Here is a 13,803-nt window from a genome sequence, read left to right as displayed (position 1 = left end):
TCTGTGAGTACAATTATCGTTTTATTTTTATATGGATACATTTGTCCGCGTTTATATTTTTCATAGATACAAATAATAATTTATTCAAAAAATTTATATAAACTTATATAAAATAATGCCTTGTATGCGGAGAATATTTGATAAAGAATCAACCTTAAAAAGTTGCCCAAACAATAAAAACGAGAAATACAGTTAACACTTATGGAGGTTTTGATGTTTAAAAAAAAAAAAAGTTACGGAGGTTTTCGAACTTAACGAACGCAAAACCTCGCTGAGAATCTGAGACAGAAAAAAATGGGATTGAGAAGGCGCGGTGCTCTTCAACTTGGTGTTCTCCACAATTACAACCTCTGCGTCAGTCCCATTATCTCTGTCTCTCATTCCCTTCCCTTCTCCTCCGAATGCCAACCCCAATCGAACGCACTCTTCGACCGCGATGACCCCCAAGACCAGACAAAGCTTGAGAAAATTGAAAAGTTTCATTCTTTTCTAGAAAAGGGTAGCACCATCACCGCCAAGAGGTTCCTTAAATCCCTTGTTCTCTCCAAAACCCCATTCTCTTCTCCCTCCGAACTCCACACCTTCGTATCAAAACCCCTCTTCTCGAACACCCTGTTATGGACCTGCTCAATTCCCAAATTGGTCGACCAAGCCACCGAGTTGTACTATTCAATGAGAAAAGATGGTTATGCCCCTTCAATCCGCTGCGTCAACCGTCTCCTTCATGCTTTGCTTGTTTCCAGGCAGTTTGAAGAGGCCTTGAGTTTGTTCTCGGACTTTGCTGGGTCTGGTATGGGACCCAGTGCAGAGTCGTACAAGAACGCTGTTTATGCAGCGGCCATGTTGAAGGATCTGAGGAAGTGTTTTGAGTTGATGGCTTCCATGGAGAAGCAAGGGGTGACCCCTTCTGTTTTTGTGTATAATTTGATCATTGGGATGCTTTGCAAAGTGAGAAAGGTGTGGGATGCTCGCAAAGTGTTTGATGAAATGGGTGAGAGAAATCTGGTTCCGAATACTGTTACTTATAATACCTTGATCGATGGGTACTGTAAGGTGGGTCAATTAGAGGAAGCTTTTAGCTTGAGGGAGAGGATGAAGACCCAGAATGCGGACCCTAGCCTTCTCACCTACAATGCCTTGTTGAGTGGTCTTTGCGGTTCTGGGAGGTTGGAGGATGCGAGGAAGGTGTTGCTAGAGATGGAGGCTGCTGGGTTTTTACCTGGTGAGTTTCTGCGTGTTGTATTTGATGATGATGATGATGGTTCTTTGGGTGAGAAAGTGTTTGGCAAAGCAGAGTTGGAAAGGGTCGATGAGCATACTTGTTGTATTTTGTTGAATGGATTGTGCAGGGTAGGGAGGGTTGAAAAGGCCAAGGAGATTTTGGCCAAACTTGTTGATAATGGCGTTACTCCCAGCAAAATATCATATAACATATTAGTGAATGCATACTGCCAAGAGGGGGACATAATGAAAGCTATACTGACCGCCGAACAAATGGAATATCAAGGGGTGAAGCCTAGTGCTGTCACTTTCAATACCCTGATTAACAAGCTCTGTGAAACTAAAGACTTGGACCAGGCAGAGATATGGGTGAAGAAAATGGTAGACAAGGGTGTTTCCCCCACTGTGGAAACTTATAATTCTTTGATTAATGGTTATGGACAAATGCAGCATTTTGTCAGGTGCTTTGAGATTCTTGAAGAGATGGAAAAGAATGGGATAAAGCCTAACGTCATAAGTTACGGTTCTCTAATAAATTGTCTATGCAAAGACCGTAAGATCCTTGATGCTGAAATTCTCCTTGCGGATATGGCAGGCCGGGGGCTTTCACCGAATGCAGAAATATACAATATGCTTATTGAAGCCAGTTGCTCCTTGAGTAAATTTAAAGATGCCTACAGATTTTTTCAGGAAATGCTAAGAATTGGAATAGATCCAACTCTTGTGACATATAATACACTGATAAACGGACTTGGAAGGAATGGAAGGGTAAGTGAAGCTGACGATCTGTTTCTCAAAATGACTAGCAAGGGACATATTCCAGATGTAATCACATACAATTCGATTATCTCAGGTTATGCAAAGTCTGGAAACACCCAGAGATGCATTGAATTGTATGAGAAGATGAAGAGATTAGGCTTAAAACCTACAGTTGGTACCTTTCATCCTTTGATCAATGCATGCAGGATGGAAAGTGTGGCAACAGCAGAAAAGATGTTTCAGGAAATGTTACAAATGGGCTTACTTCCAGATCGAGTCATATATAATGAAATGATGTATAATTATGCTGAAGATGGCAATGTTCTGAAGGCAATGTCGTTGCACCAAGAGATGGTCAATCGGGGACTCAACTGTGACAAGGAAACTTACAACTGCTTGATCCTGGCATGCCTCAGATATCAAAGAATTTCAGACGTAAAGCATCTTGTTGATGATATGAAGGCTAAAGGACTAGTCCCAAAAATTGATACATATAACATTCTGGTTAAGGGACATTGTGACCTAAAAGATTTCAGTGGTGCTTATTTTTGGTACAGGGAAATGTTTGACAGGGGCTTCATTCTAAATGCTCGCATCTGCTATCAGCTGATAGCTGGTCTTAAAGAGGAGGGGATGCTGCGCGAGGCTCAAATTTTATCCTCAGAATTAAGTTGTAGAGAACTGAACCACTAGAAAACTGAGAAGGGAAACCTTTGCTGATGCTCATTGAATACGATTGGAAAAGTGATAAACTAAGCTCGAAGGGCCTACAGTGTTTATATGTTGTAAATTACATTTTGAAAGTGGCTAGTGAATCATTCACACAACTTCATGATGGTAAGCCTATTCACAATTCTATTTATTTACAGTTATCTTTAGTATTTAGTTGTCTGTTTATAATTCAAATTTAAAAAAAGAAACTAATTATGCATTAATGGATAGAAACATACCCTCTGCTTGATACTGCTTTTTTTGTAATCAGCTTTTAGATTTTCTAATTTTATGCATAAGAAACCCTAGTCACAAACACTTTGCATTGCAACTTCAACATTTCAAAGGATCGTTTTCTTCTTCGTACAGGAAAACGGCTGAGATATTTCTTCCAGATGCTGAGAGAAGTCGGCTTCTCAAAATGTAAATTGAAGGTGGTGGAAAGAGAGTCTGAACTGGTAAACATTTTTTAGCCATAACTCATTGCTGATATTTGCGTGGGAAGCAAGCTTACTCAGGTTGGAAAGGGAAGTTAAATAATCATTTTTTAGGTTAGGATTTGGAAGGAAGTCTTGCTTCTGATAATAGCAACTGCAAAGATGTTTCGTAGATCACCCAAATCTGGTCTTTTTCACTACATCATGCATTTCCTAGCTGGAAGTCATTTTTTATGGTGGTTTGTGATGGCTGAAATTCTAACTTCATTTGCAAAATGGAACAAAATATTAATAAATGATCTGCAGAAACAGTGTCACAAATCACAATCTTGCCGGAATATGACAAAGGAGACTGAAAAGTTTCAGCAATAAGAATTCCAAATTTATGTTGTGCACCCTCTTGCATAGTGATATCAGATACAATTTTGTAGTGCTATAAATTTACAACTATGGGTGATATATTAGAACTCATCAACAAATTTAGCACCAAAGTTACTAAGAAGTCTCAAATAAGGGCCAATGGTGGGAGGATTCTAATGCACCACAGAAGCTGGAACAAATGTGAATATAGATGGTAGCCTAACAATTGGGTGCTTCATCCTTTGTGATGTATTTGGTTTGTGAGGGTGGGAGGTTCACGTTGATGGTCTCAGATGCCCCCTGTAAACAACAAACTTGGCTTAGATATCATAAACTTAGTTAAAGGTTATAATGATATAGTATAATTTAATTGTGATTCAGATTACAACATCTGCTTGGAGAGCAGACTGTGAAAGTAAAATTGCATCCCTTTGTGCCACTGGAGTCCCTATTTTTGAAATTAATTTAGGTAATTTCTTTTTTAGTTACAAATAACATACAATTCGCATATAAACAATGACAAGATTATGAACACAACTTTGAGACATATAACCATAAACCTACTCACTACTAAATCCATGGTAGTTACAGCAGAATTGGTACTCTAACTGTTTTTCTTTGCTCCTTGAACCTGTATAAATCATTGTTCAAATATGATCAATTAAACACCTGAGCATTTTATTTACAAATGACACTTAAATTTCCAACTTTTTCATTTATACAAATCAAATCCTAAAGTGATTATATCTGTGTGGTGTTGGTAGAGTCCGCTGATACAACGTTCTCCTTGCTAGCTCTTCTTTTTGTCTTGATCCTAGGCTTCCAATTAAGATCCTTAGAGGATTGGAGCAAGGTTTGTAGTAATAGCCCTTTTGGCTACACTTATTATAGGTGAGTTCAAATGTTTGCATGACCTTGTTGGAATGCATATCTCCCTCAACAGGATCAATTCTTCCCTTCATCTTCGAACTATGAGCAAGTTTCCTAATTGTGGGAGGTAACGATTTCGTGAATTAGTTACTATTCAATACTCTTTACTGTTGACTAATTTCATGCTTTGTGAATAGGCTGATTAGATAGCATCCATTGTGAGCTATCTGTGAACAAAGTCCTATGGCCTGAGTTCTATTTTAGTCATGGCTGCAACAACACAAAACAAAGGGAGAGAGACGACCAGAATAATCTAATAACGTCTTTTAGGAGCACCAAAATGACGTTGTTTGTGCTCACATGGAACACAATAGATAAGCTCATGCTCTTTGTAACAAGTCAAATGGGAATCTAGCATCTATCTCACCACTTTAACCCCCCACCTCAACAACTTAATGAGACACATCAACAAATTCCATTACTCCTTGACGGCAAAAGTGACAGAAAGGCCCCGTTGGCAGACGGAACACAGGGTTAGGGGCCGAAGTTGATCTTTTTTTGTTCAAGAATCATGTTGTCATTCGGACAAATGGACAGAGTCGGGGACACCTTTAAGTTCAAAGTTTTATACAATTAGATTTTGTCAAAATGTATTTTATGATAACAATCATTATTAGTAAAAAATTTTTATTTTTTTATTATAATAAATATAAAACAAACTTGGAAGTTTAAAGTTTATATTGCCTATAAAAATATTCTCAGTTGATAATAAATGTGGCTAATTTTTTGTAAGATTGTGGAAAGTTTGGTGTAACACTTTGTTACTGGGTGATTTGGTAATTTTAGGAGCACTCTCCTTGATTTTGGTATGCAACCGACTATGCCTTGGAATGTTTACATGTTCTCCTATACACCTAACACATTTGTCCTAAGAAGGATGCAACATCTTGACACTAAGATTCATCTTTTTTTTTTTTGGATAGAGACTTGGGCCAGTAGACCAGCCCAGGCCAAAAAACAAAGAACCCCTGCTCCTAACCGACCCAGTACCCACTTAAACTCCCCATCTGTTAGCACGAGAGACAACGCTGGAATTTGCATGTTCTGGATCATCTTCCTCTTGGCAGCACTGGCATGGGAACCAGAACTCTAAGCACTACTATCCCTATGGAAGTGTTGCTGTCGGAGACTGTATTTTGCTTAGCCTCAAGCGAAACCCATCTAGTCACCACAGCCGCAGATGGGTCCTCTCCAACGACTTCCTCCATCGCCTCAGGAGGTCCAATTCACAACACATGGGCCTCCACAGCTTTTACCGCAGCCAATCCCTCGACTGTCTTCTTCTACCGCAGCATCCTCTCCTTTCATATTCCCGGTTTTAATTTCAACCCCACCTGTGAAGATGTGGTTGACACTCAAACCTGGAACATCTGCCCGGGACACTACGTCGCCATTGGTTGCATGCAGGTTCTTTGCCTCAGATCATAACGATCTGGATTAACCTCTTTCTTTCCTGCCTCAATTCCTGGTTCAAACTTCTTCAATATACCTCCTTTTTTTTCCTTTTAATCTTTGGTATTCTTAATTCATGTTCGAATCTCACTCCTAATGATGCTTCGTATTTCTGCAGGTGGTTGAATGCTCCAAGTTGCTTGTAACGTTTCTGATTTCGTAGGTTTTGCCACTGCATGAGCAAGACGATTTCCATTCTTGGGAGTCCAAGTCAATCCTTTTTCAGGTAAGTTTTCCATTAAAATCTGAATATCTTGGATGATAGCCAATGCTTCTCCTATGATTGTCTTGGTTTTAATTGTCTGAATGAGCTTTAAATTGTCTGATTCTATTAGCGTTTTGTCCATATTCAAATTGTTCACTATGATTAATGCTTGTCTTATTGCTTGGGCCTCTGCCACTATACTTGATTTGGCTTGAATCTTCCCAGAAAATCCTACCATCTTTCCTCCACTATCTCTAGGGGTGAGCATGGGTCGGTTTGGTTCGGGTTTATGGTGAAATTAGAACCGAACCGATCAAAATATAATTAGTTCAGTTTGGTTCGGATTTGTATTTTTTTGTACATGTACCCGAACCAAACCAAACCAATTAAGAATGGATTGGTTCGGTTCGGATAATTGGGTACCCGATGACTTTAAAATTCATTAAAAAAACCAAATTTTTATCTTAAAAATTCAACAAGTACAATAAACATGTAACATCAATAGAAATAATCCAAACATGTTAAACACCAAATACATTAAAAACTAAACTTATTAAAATCCAAACATATTAATAATGAATAATCATTATCTAATGGAAAAGTCATATATATTTTTTTATTTAATTAATATATGATTGGGTTCGCGGGTTGGTTCGGGTTTCGCACCCTAAAACCGATATCCGAACCAATCACCAACAAAAGTCATCGGTTTGGTTCGAGTTGGACCCAATTACCCGTTGGTTTCAGAACTAATTTAATTGGTTCGGTTCGAGTTCGGACGGGTAATCGGGTACCCGCTACTCGTGCTCACCCCTAACTATCTCTGATCACCACAGCTATTGTGCCTGTCCCATTGTCCTTTCGAAAGGCAGCATCAACATTTGCTTTTAGCCAAGTTTCAGGAGGAGGTCTCCATGACACCGGGAAAGTTCTGCTTCTATTGGCTTCTATTTTTTGTGTCTGTTGTTTCTCTACTAGTTTCCCATAAACTGTCTCTAGCATTCTTGCTCTGCTGATTGTCCAACTGGGATTCACTTCCTGTTTTTGAAAGAGTTTGTTATTTCTGGTTTTCCATATCTCCCACAAGAGAAATCCTAGCTTACTAATCCTCTTCTCCTGGTCGTCTCCACCTCCTGCTATGATCTTTCTTATACATTCTACCATCCAACTTCCAATCGAGTTCACTGTCTCCGCTGTTGGGGTCCATTGGCATTCCGCCCCGAACCATGTTGCTCTCGCCCAATCACATAGCAGTAAGGCATGTTCTACCGTCTCATCCCTTTTAAGCATATCTGACATAATGGGTCTGGTGCCATCTTCCTTTTATGCAAATTAGAGCCTACTGGTAATATATCCTGGCATGCTTTCCATAAAAACATTCTGATTTTCTGCAAGACCTCCATTCTCCATACCTCCTTCCATATCTCCTTTTTGTCTTCACTTGTTGATGGCTTTCCATTTCTCATGTCCTGCCCTGCCTTTTTTGCAACATAATATCCAGTTCTTATGGAATAACTTCCATCTTCCTTCCATGGTCAGTACAAGTAGTCATCTCGATTCACTATACTAACAAGAGTGCTAAGAATCTCTTTGCAGATTTTCTGGGGAAATCTGTTTTCAATTATTTCTCTGTTCCACCCTTCCTCATTTTTAATGAGATCTTTTACCTTTGAGTCATCTGTAGTATACGCATCCAGGGGCTTGCTTCTCCCAGTGATCCAATTGTCTTTCCAGATACTTACGTTGGACCCATCCCCTATGCTCCACCTGGCTCTTTCCCTTAATAGTTCTCTTCCATGCAAAATGCTTCTCCAAACCCATGGTGCGCCTTTTTTACACTTTGCTGCCCAAAAGTTTTCATCCGGAAAATATATCGATTTTAATACCTGAACCCAAATTGCATCTGGATTTTTCATTGCTCTCCACGCTTGTTTGGCAAGATAAGCAATATTATGTTTTTCGAGGTCCTTAAACCCCAACCCCACACTACTCTTGCTATCCGTAATGCTGTCCCATTTTCTCCAATGAATGCCACGTTCCTTCCCAGAAGTTGCCCAATATAAACGCGCAACCTTTGAGCAAATTCTCCTACAGAAACTCTTGGAAAACTTTATGATATTCATGGCATATGATGGCATTGCTTGAATTACTGATTTTATTAATGTTTCTTTGCCTGCCTGATTCAACAACCTTTCTTTCCATCCCTCCAGTTTACCCATGATTTTCTCTTCAATCCATGTCAAAGCCTTGTTCTGAGATCTTCCTCATATGGTTGGTAACCTCAAGTATTTTTCTGGCATGTCCCATGCTATCATTCCTATAATCTCTTCAATTTCTACCCTTGCCTGTATCAACACCTGCCTTCCAAAGGTGATACCTGACTTGTTCAAGTTTATCCTTTGTCCGGATGCCTCTGTGTATTCATTAAGAACTGTGATAATCTGAAAAATCTCATCCTCCTTTGCTTTCGCGAATATAATGCAATCATCTGCGAATAACAAGTGAGTGAGTACCGGGGCTGTTGGAGCTATCTGTAGACCGGTTATAAGGCCTTTCTCCTGAGCCTCCTGCATTAGAATCGTGAACACCTTAGCTGCTAAAATGAAAAGGTAGGGAGATAGGGGGTCCCCTTGTCGAAGACCTCTTTGTGGTTTGATCCTCTTAGACAACTCTCCATTGACCTTTACTCTATAGTTTGCACTTCTGACACACTTCATTACCAATTCAACCCATCTTTTGGTAAATCCGAGTTTTATAAGCACCTTCTCGAGAAAATCCCACTCTAACCTATCATATGCCTTGTTCATATCCAACTTGATCGCTATATTCTGGGATCCCTCTCTTCCTTTCTTGTTTAGGATGTGATACACTTCTTGGACAATCACTACATTATCTTGAATAAGTCTCCCCCCCCCACAAAGGCGCTTTGAGTTGGTGACACTATATCCTCCAATAACCTTTTCAATCTCAACACTATAACCCTTGTTATTATCTTGTAAATAAAGTTTCAACAACTGATCGGTCTTAACTGATTAAGTTCTTCCGGATTCTTAACATTTGGAATTAGGACAACTATGGTTTCGCTAATCTCTTCTGGCAAACTCCCAATTCGAAAGAATTCTTTAACAACTGCACATACCTCCTCCTTAATAATCTCCTAGTGTTTTTGGTAGAATAACCCTTTCAGACCATCTGGCCCTGGAGCCTTGAGGCTGCCCATGCTGAAAACTGCTTTTCTAACCTCCTCTTCAGTGACTTCTGAGATCAGCCCCCTGTTCATATCCTCTGTAACTCTTGCTGGAATTTTATTCAGAATTGCTGCAAAGTTTCTTTTGCTATCAGAAGTGAATAACACTTCAAATTGTACCTCAATGTGGTTCATGATTTCTTTCCTGTCTTCCATCCATGACCCCGCTTCATTCTTCAGTTTGTCAATTCTGTTCCTTTCTCTTCTTTGAATGGTTGTGACATGAAAGAAAGATGCGTTCTTGTCTCCCCATTTCAACCATTTTAACCTGGCTTTTTGTCCCCAATATTTTTCTTCCCGCTTCCATAGAACTGCTATATTTTCCTTTATTAATTGTATCCTTTCCTACTTTTCTTGTGTTAAGTTCGAATCTTATAGCTTCCTCAATTCATCCTTCAATTTGTAGATTTCTTTATCTGCACGTTTAAACATCTTCTTGCTCCACTTCTTAAGCTTCTCTTTGCAATTTTCCATTTTTCTTTTTATTCATTCCCAATTGCATCCATGAATATTCTCTTTATCCCACCCCTTCCTGACTGCATTCTCGCACTCATCATGATCGGCCCAAAATGCCTCAAATTTAAAACACTCCTCCCTTCTTTGAATTTGATTGATATTTAAAACTATCGGGCATTGGTCAGAACTTATTGCTGGTAGAGCTATGAGTGATGCATGCTGGTACAAAACTCTCCATTCCAAATTAGCTAAAGCCCTGTCTATCTTCTCCCTGGTGATGAATCCATTCCTCGGATTGCTAAACCACGTAAATCTTCCACCTTTTAGGTCTAAATCCATAAGATAATTCATATCTACAAACTGCCTAAATTCTCTCACTTGGCTTTGTGACTTTGGATGTAGACCAATTTTCTCCTCTTGACTCAAGATGTCATTGAAGTCTCCTATGAATAGTTGTGGCTCTCCCTCATTACAGTTGTTTGCTGTGATAGCTCTCCATTGCTCCTTTCTTCTTCTAAAGCGTGGATTTACATAGATAAAATTACAGATCCATATCTTCCCTTTCCTATCGTCAATTCGAGCTTTTATATGATTATCACACCAAAAATAAATATCAATATTATATATTTCATTCCACAAAAGGCATAGCCCTCCGGACAGTCCCCGGGGTTCTATGTGAAATACATTCTCAAAAATGAACATCACCATAACTCTTGAGATCCATTAGTACCTTTTGCATCCAAAAGTCGTCCAATGTGTAAAGAAATTACACCGAATAATCAAGATTTGTTTCTATGCCTTTAAAACTGTTAAGAGTAGAAGAAATTTCAACAACCGAAAGTAAAGCTAGTGGCAACGAAGTGAGTTGTTCCATAGCCATCAAAGCTTGGATCCTACATGCTCTTGTAGAGTTAGAAACACCACCAGCAACAAACCCTATTGAGATACAATAAATGAGCCTCAAAGACTGAGAAAAAAAGATCTGTCATTAGATTTTTACGATTAGAATTCTGACTTCTACCACATGGCTTGTCGGTGGAAGAATCTGTAGATCAGTAAAGCTGATGGTTCTTCCCTAAGTATTTATCGAGGTGATCTTGTTGTGCCAAACGTTCCATGAAATCTTTGGTGATGACATATTCATGAGTAGTGTGATTACACTTTTGATGGAAAATACAATATTTGTCTTAGTATGTGCTAGCTTAAGGAGGAGGCTTCATGAACTTTGCATTTAAGATGTCCTTGATGATGTCGTCCATCCGCATATTAAACTTGGTATGATGGTCATATGTAGGACCGCGGAAAAGGACGACGACCATCACCTCAATCCAGGCCAAATCGACGCTGGCCATGCCTGATTTCCAAGGAGATGAGCAATGGGATTGTTTATGCATCGAGCTAATTCCTAAATTTCCATATAGCCGACCACTTTCTCACGAAATTCAGCCAAAGCGTGAAGATGAACATGTGAGTGGACATCGGGGATTTCCATAGCAGCTTTCTTAAATTGAGCAAGATAATCTTGCAAGGTCTCATGCGACCTTGTCTAATATTAGTAAGGTAATCTAAATTGCGGCTGTAAATGCAAGAAGATGAAAATTGATTGATGAAACATTTCTAAGATTCAAAAACCTCGTAGTAGATCTTGCATGTAAAGAGAAAAACCAAAGAAAAGTATCATCTTCAAAAAATGTAGGAAAAGCTCTACATAAATTAGGATTGGAAGCACCATTAAAAAATCATCATAGAACAGATTTTAGCGATGTGGAGTTTGGGATCCTCGAAACCATCATAAGGCTTTAAGGTTGTTGGTAAATTGAAATTTGTAGGCTGAGGAACAATCATAATATCCGCAGACATAGGGCTAATATAGAACACGAGATCAGGTGGGTTTAAAGACGTTGGTTTTCATAAGAAGTTTCTAAAATATGGGTTCCAGGTCAGTAAATCGTTTGACTGATTGATTCAATGATTCAATAGTCTTTTTTTTTGGTGACTGAACATAATACAAAGAAAAAAAGACCTAAGAAAAAGAGTAGTACTCCTCTCTAATAATAATGTCTAAATTATTAGGAGGCAGTAACCACTCTAGATACACCTGCTTGTTTAAAACAGAAGTCTTAGCCATTAAATCAGCCGCTTTGTTTGCTGTTCGCTGGATGAGCACTAAAGTAGCTGTCCAATTGCGCTGGAGCATCTCTTTGATTTTGTCAAGCGGATCAGAGTCATTCCTAATCATGCTGGTTATGCCTTGCGAAACAAGAAGAAACGCATCAAGATTATCAGTTTCACATATGACCTCTTTGCACTCACAATCCCAAGCCATAACAAGCCCTCTCCAAATAGCATGAAGCTCACAATAGAGAACACTAGAAAGAGGTATACTGGCAGAACAACCTTTTATCCAAATTCCCATGCTGTCTCTAATAATACATCCAAAGCCAGCTAATTGCTCATTTTCAAAAATGCTTGCATCGCAGTTCACTTTACAGACATTCATTGGAGGTGGTTCCCAGTTATATTTCAAAGAAGAAGGAATAATATGTTTTTGGTTGATAACAACATTAGAGAAATCTCGAGCAGCATGTTTAACTAAGTGAATAATTTTCTCCTTACTCCATGGATCATCTTGGTGGAAGCTGTCATTGTTCCTATCCCTCCAAATCCACCAAAAGGCCGCTGCAAAGAGAAACTCATTTTTGTTGAGGTTAGAACGAATCCAAGACAGAAAATCCAAACTAGAGTCCTCAGCGGTCATTCCCAAATTTAAGATAATCCAAATCTGACGAACTTTTTGGCAAGTCCTAAAGCAGTGGTTAATATCCTCTAGAGCAAGATAACATGTCTGACAAAAATCAGAAGTAGAAATACCTCTTTGAAACCGGTAACTAGCTGTGGGAACTCCGTTGTTGAGGCAAAGCCAGAGCAGACACTTTATCTTCTTCGGTATTCTCAAGCGCCAAAGCCAAAGCCAATTTTCATTATCATTCCAGCCAAATTTCTTCTTCAATAGCCATTCATACCCGCTTTTATTAGAGTAGATGAGAGTATTTGAGTTTGTCCAAAACCAACCTGTTTTATCTCCTACCTGCTTGATAGGATCAAAGAGCATCAAATCAAGTTTAACTTCTTCTGGAATCATTGTGCAAAGAATATCCCACCGCCAATGCCCAAGGTGCCAGACATCTTCTAACTTCAAGTGAGAATCAGAAATGTGCACAAAAGGAACCAAAGGAGCTAGCATTCCACATGGTCGCCAAGCATGATACCAAAAGGATTGAGACATCCTGCCTGTACACCAATCAAAACCATCGCGAAGCTTTTCTATTGTCTTATAAATCGCTCGCCAAGTGCTTGAAACATTATTAGAAAATTTGGGTGAAAAGCAAGAACTCCCAGATAAATATTTATTCAATAGTCTAATTAATAGTTGAATTGGTTTAATTAAAATAAAATAAAATAATTAAAATTTAATATAAAATTTCAAATTTTTAAATTTAATTATTTCTAAACTAATAAAAATTAAAATTTTATAATTTCAGGTAATAATTTAGCTTTAATTTATTATTAAAATTTCACAAATAAATTCCAATATATATTCATAGTATGAAAGGTTCGTAACTAGATTTTTAACTTTGCAAATTTGTGAAATATTGTTTCTTCAGACTATGAATCTGAATCTGTAATTATGTATCAACAGACTTTTAATCTATAAAAGAATAGTTGTGCAATCACAAAATTTCAAATCTCATCAGCAACAAGCCAACAATACATACATCATCAAAACATAAAATTAACAATTACAAAATCAGAACACAAATTCAGAAGTCAGAATCTAATCTATTAAATCAACAATCAATAAAATTAACAAGATACCATCAACAATCAACAAAATAATTTCACACAAATTAACATAGAAAAGACAATTAATAAGAATCAGAAAATTAACTCAGAACTCAGAATAAAAAAAATTAACTCGAGAAAAAAAACTGAAGTAGTGAGTGCTTATGGGAGAAAAGAAGACG

At 38.3% G+C, this 13,803-nt stretch overlaps 2 protein-coding genes across 2 annotated transcripts; one reads left to right on the top strand and one right to left on the bottom strand.

Annotated features, from left to right (window-relative positions):
• The first annotated feature begins 200 nt into the window (after window positions 1-200).
• LOC107648806 (pentatricopeptide (PPR) repeat-containing protein) lies at window positions 201-4,177 on the top strand. Its single transcript, XM_016352621.3, has 2 exons — window positions 201-2,817; window positions 3,061-4,177. Exon 1 carries the CDS (start codon window positions 295-297, stop codon window positions 2,671-2,673), a length of 2,379 nt encoding a protein of 792 aa, XP_016208107.1. The 5' UTR covers window positions 201-294; the 3' UTR covers window positions 2,674-2,817; window positions 3,061-4,177.
• Window positions 4,178-6,888: 2,711 nt separating this feature from the next.
• On the bottom strand, window positions 6,889-8,294 carry LOC148561540 (uncharacterized). The gene is made up of 3 exons (XM_088490767.1): window positions 7,743-8,294; window positions 7,488-7,601; window positions 6,889-7,395 (listed from the first exon to the last, which is right to left on the bottom strand). The coding sequence occupies exons 1-3, from the start codon at window positions 8,292-8,294 to the stop codon at window positions 6,889-6,891; spliced, it is 1,173 nt and encodes a 390-aa protein (XP_088346893.1).
• Window positions 8,295-13,803: the final 5,509 nt, after the last annotated feature.

This window comes from Arachis ipaensis, chromosome B6, assembly GCF_059453495.1.
Source record: "Arachis ipaensis isolate K30076 ecotype BB chromosome B6, ASM5945349v1, whole genome shotgun sequence".
Lineage (NCBI taxonomy): Eukaryota > Viridiplantae > Streptophyta > Magnoliopsida > Fabales > Fabaceae > Arachis > Arachis ipaensis.
Note: the sequence above shows the minus strand (reverse complement) of the source record. Positions and strands in the feature narration are given on the sequence as shown.

What these genes read in the sequence shown, in the direction of transcription:
- LOC148561540 (XM_088490767.1), bottom strand. Translation starts at nt 8,294, where the DNA reads ATGGGTAAACTGGAGGGATGGAAAGAAAGGTTGTTGAATCAGGCAGGC. An exon ending in ATACTACAGATGACTCAAAG is followed by an intron (nt 7,602 to 7,742) that starts GTAAAAGATCTC and finishes TGACCATGGAAG; the next exon opens with GAAGATGGAAGTTATTCCAT. An exon ending in AAAAGGAGATATGGAAGGAG is followed by an intron (nt 7,396 to 7,487) that starts GTATGGAGAATG and finishes TTTGCATAAAAG; the next exon opens with GAAGATGGCACCAGACCCAT.
- LOC107648806 (XM_016352621.3), top strand. Translation starts at nt 295, where the DNA reads ATGGGATTGAGAAGGCGCGGTGCTCTTCAACTTGGTGTTCTCCACAAT.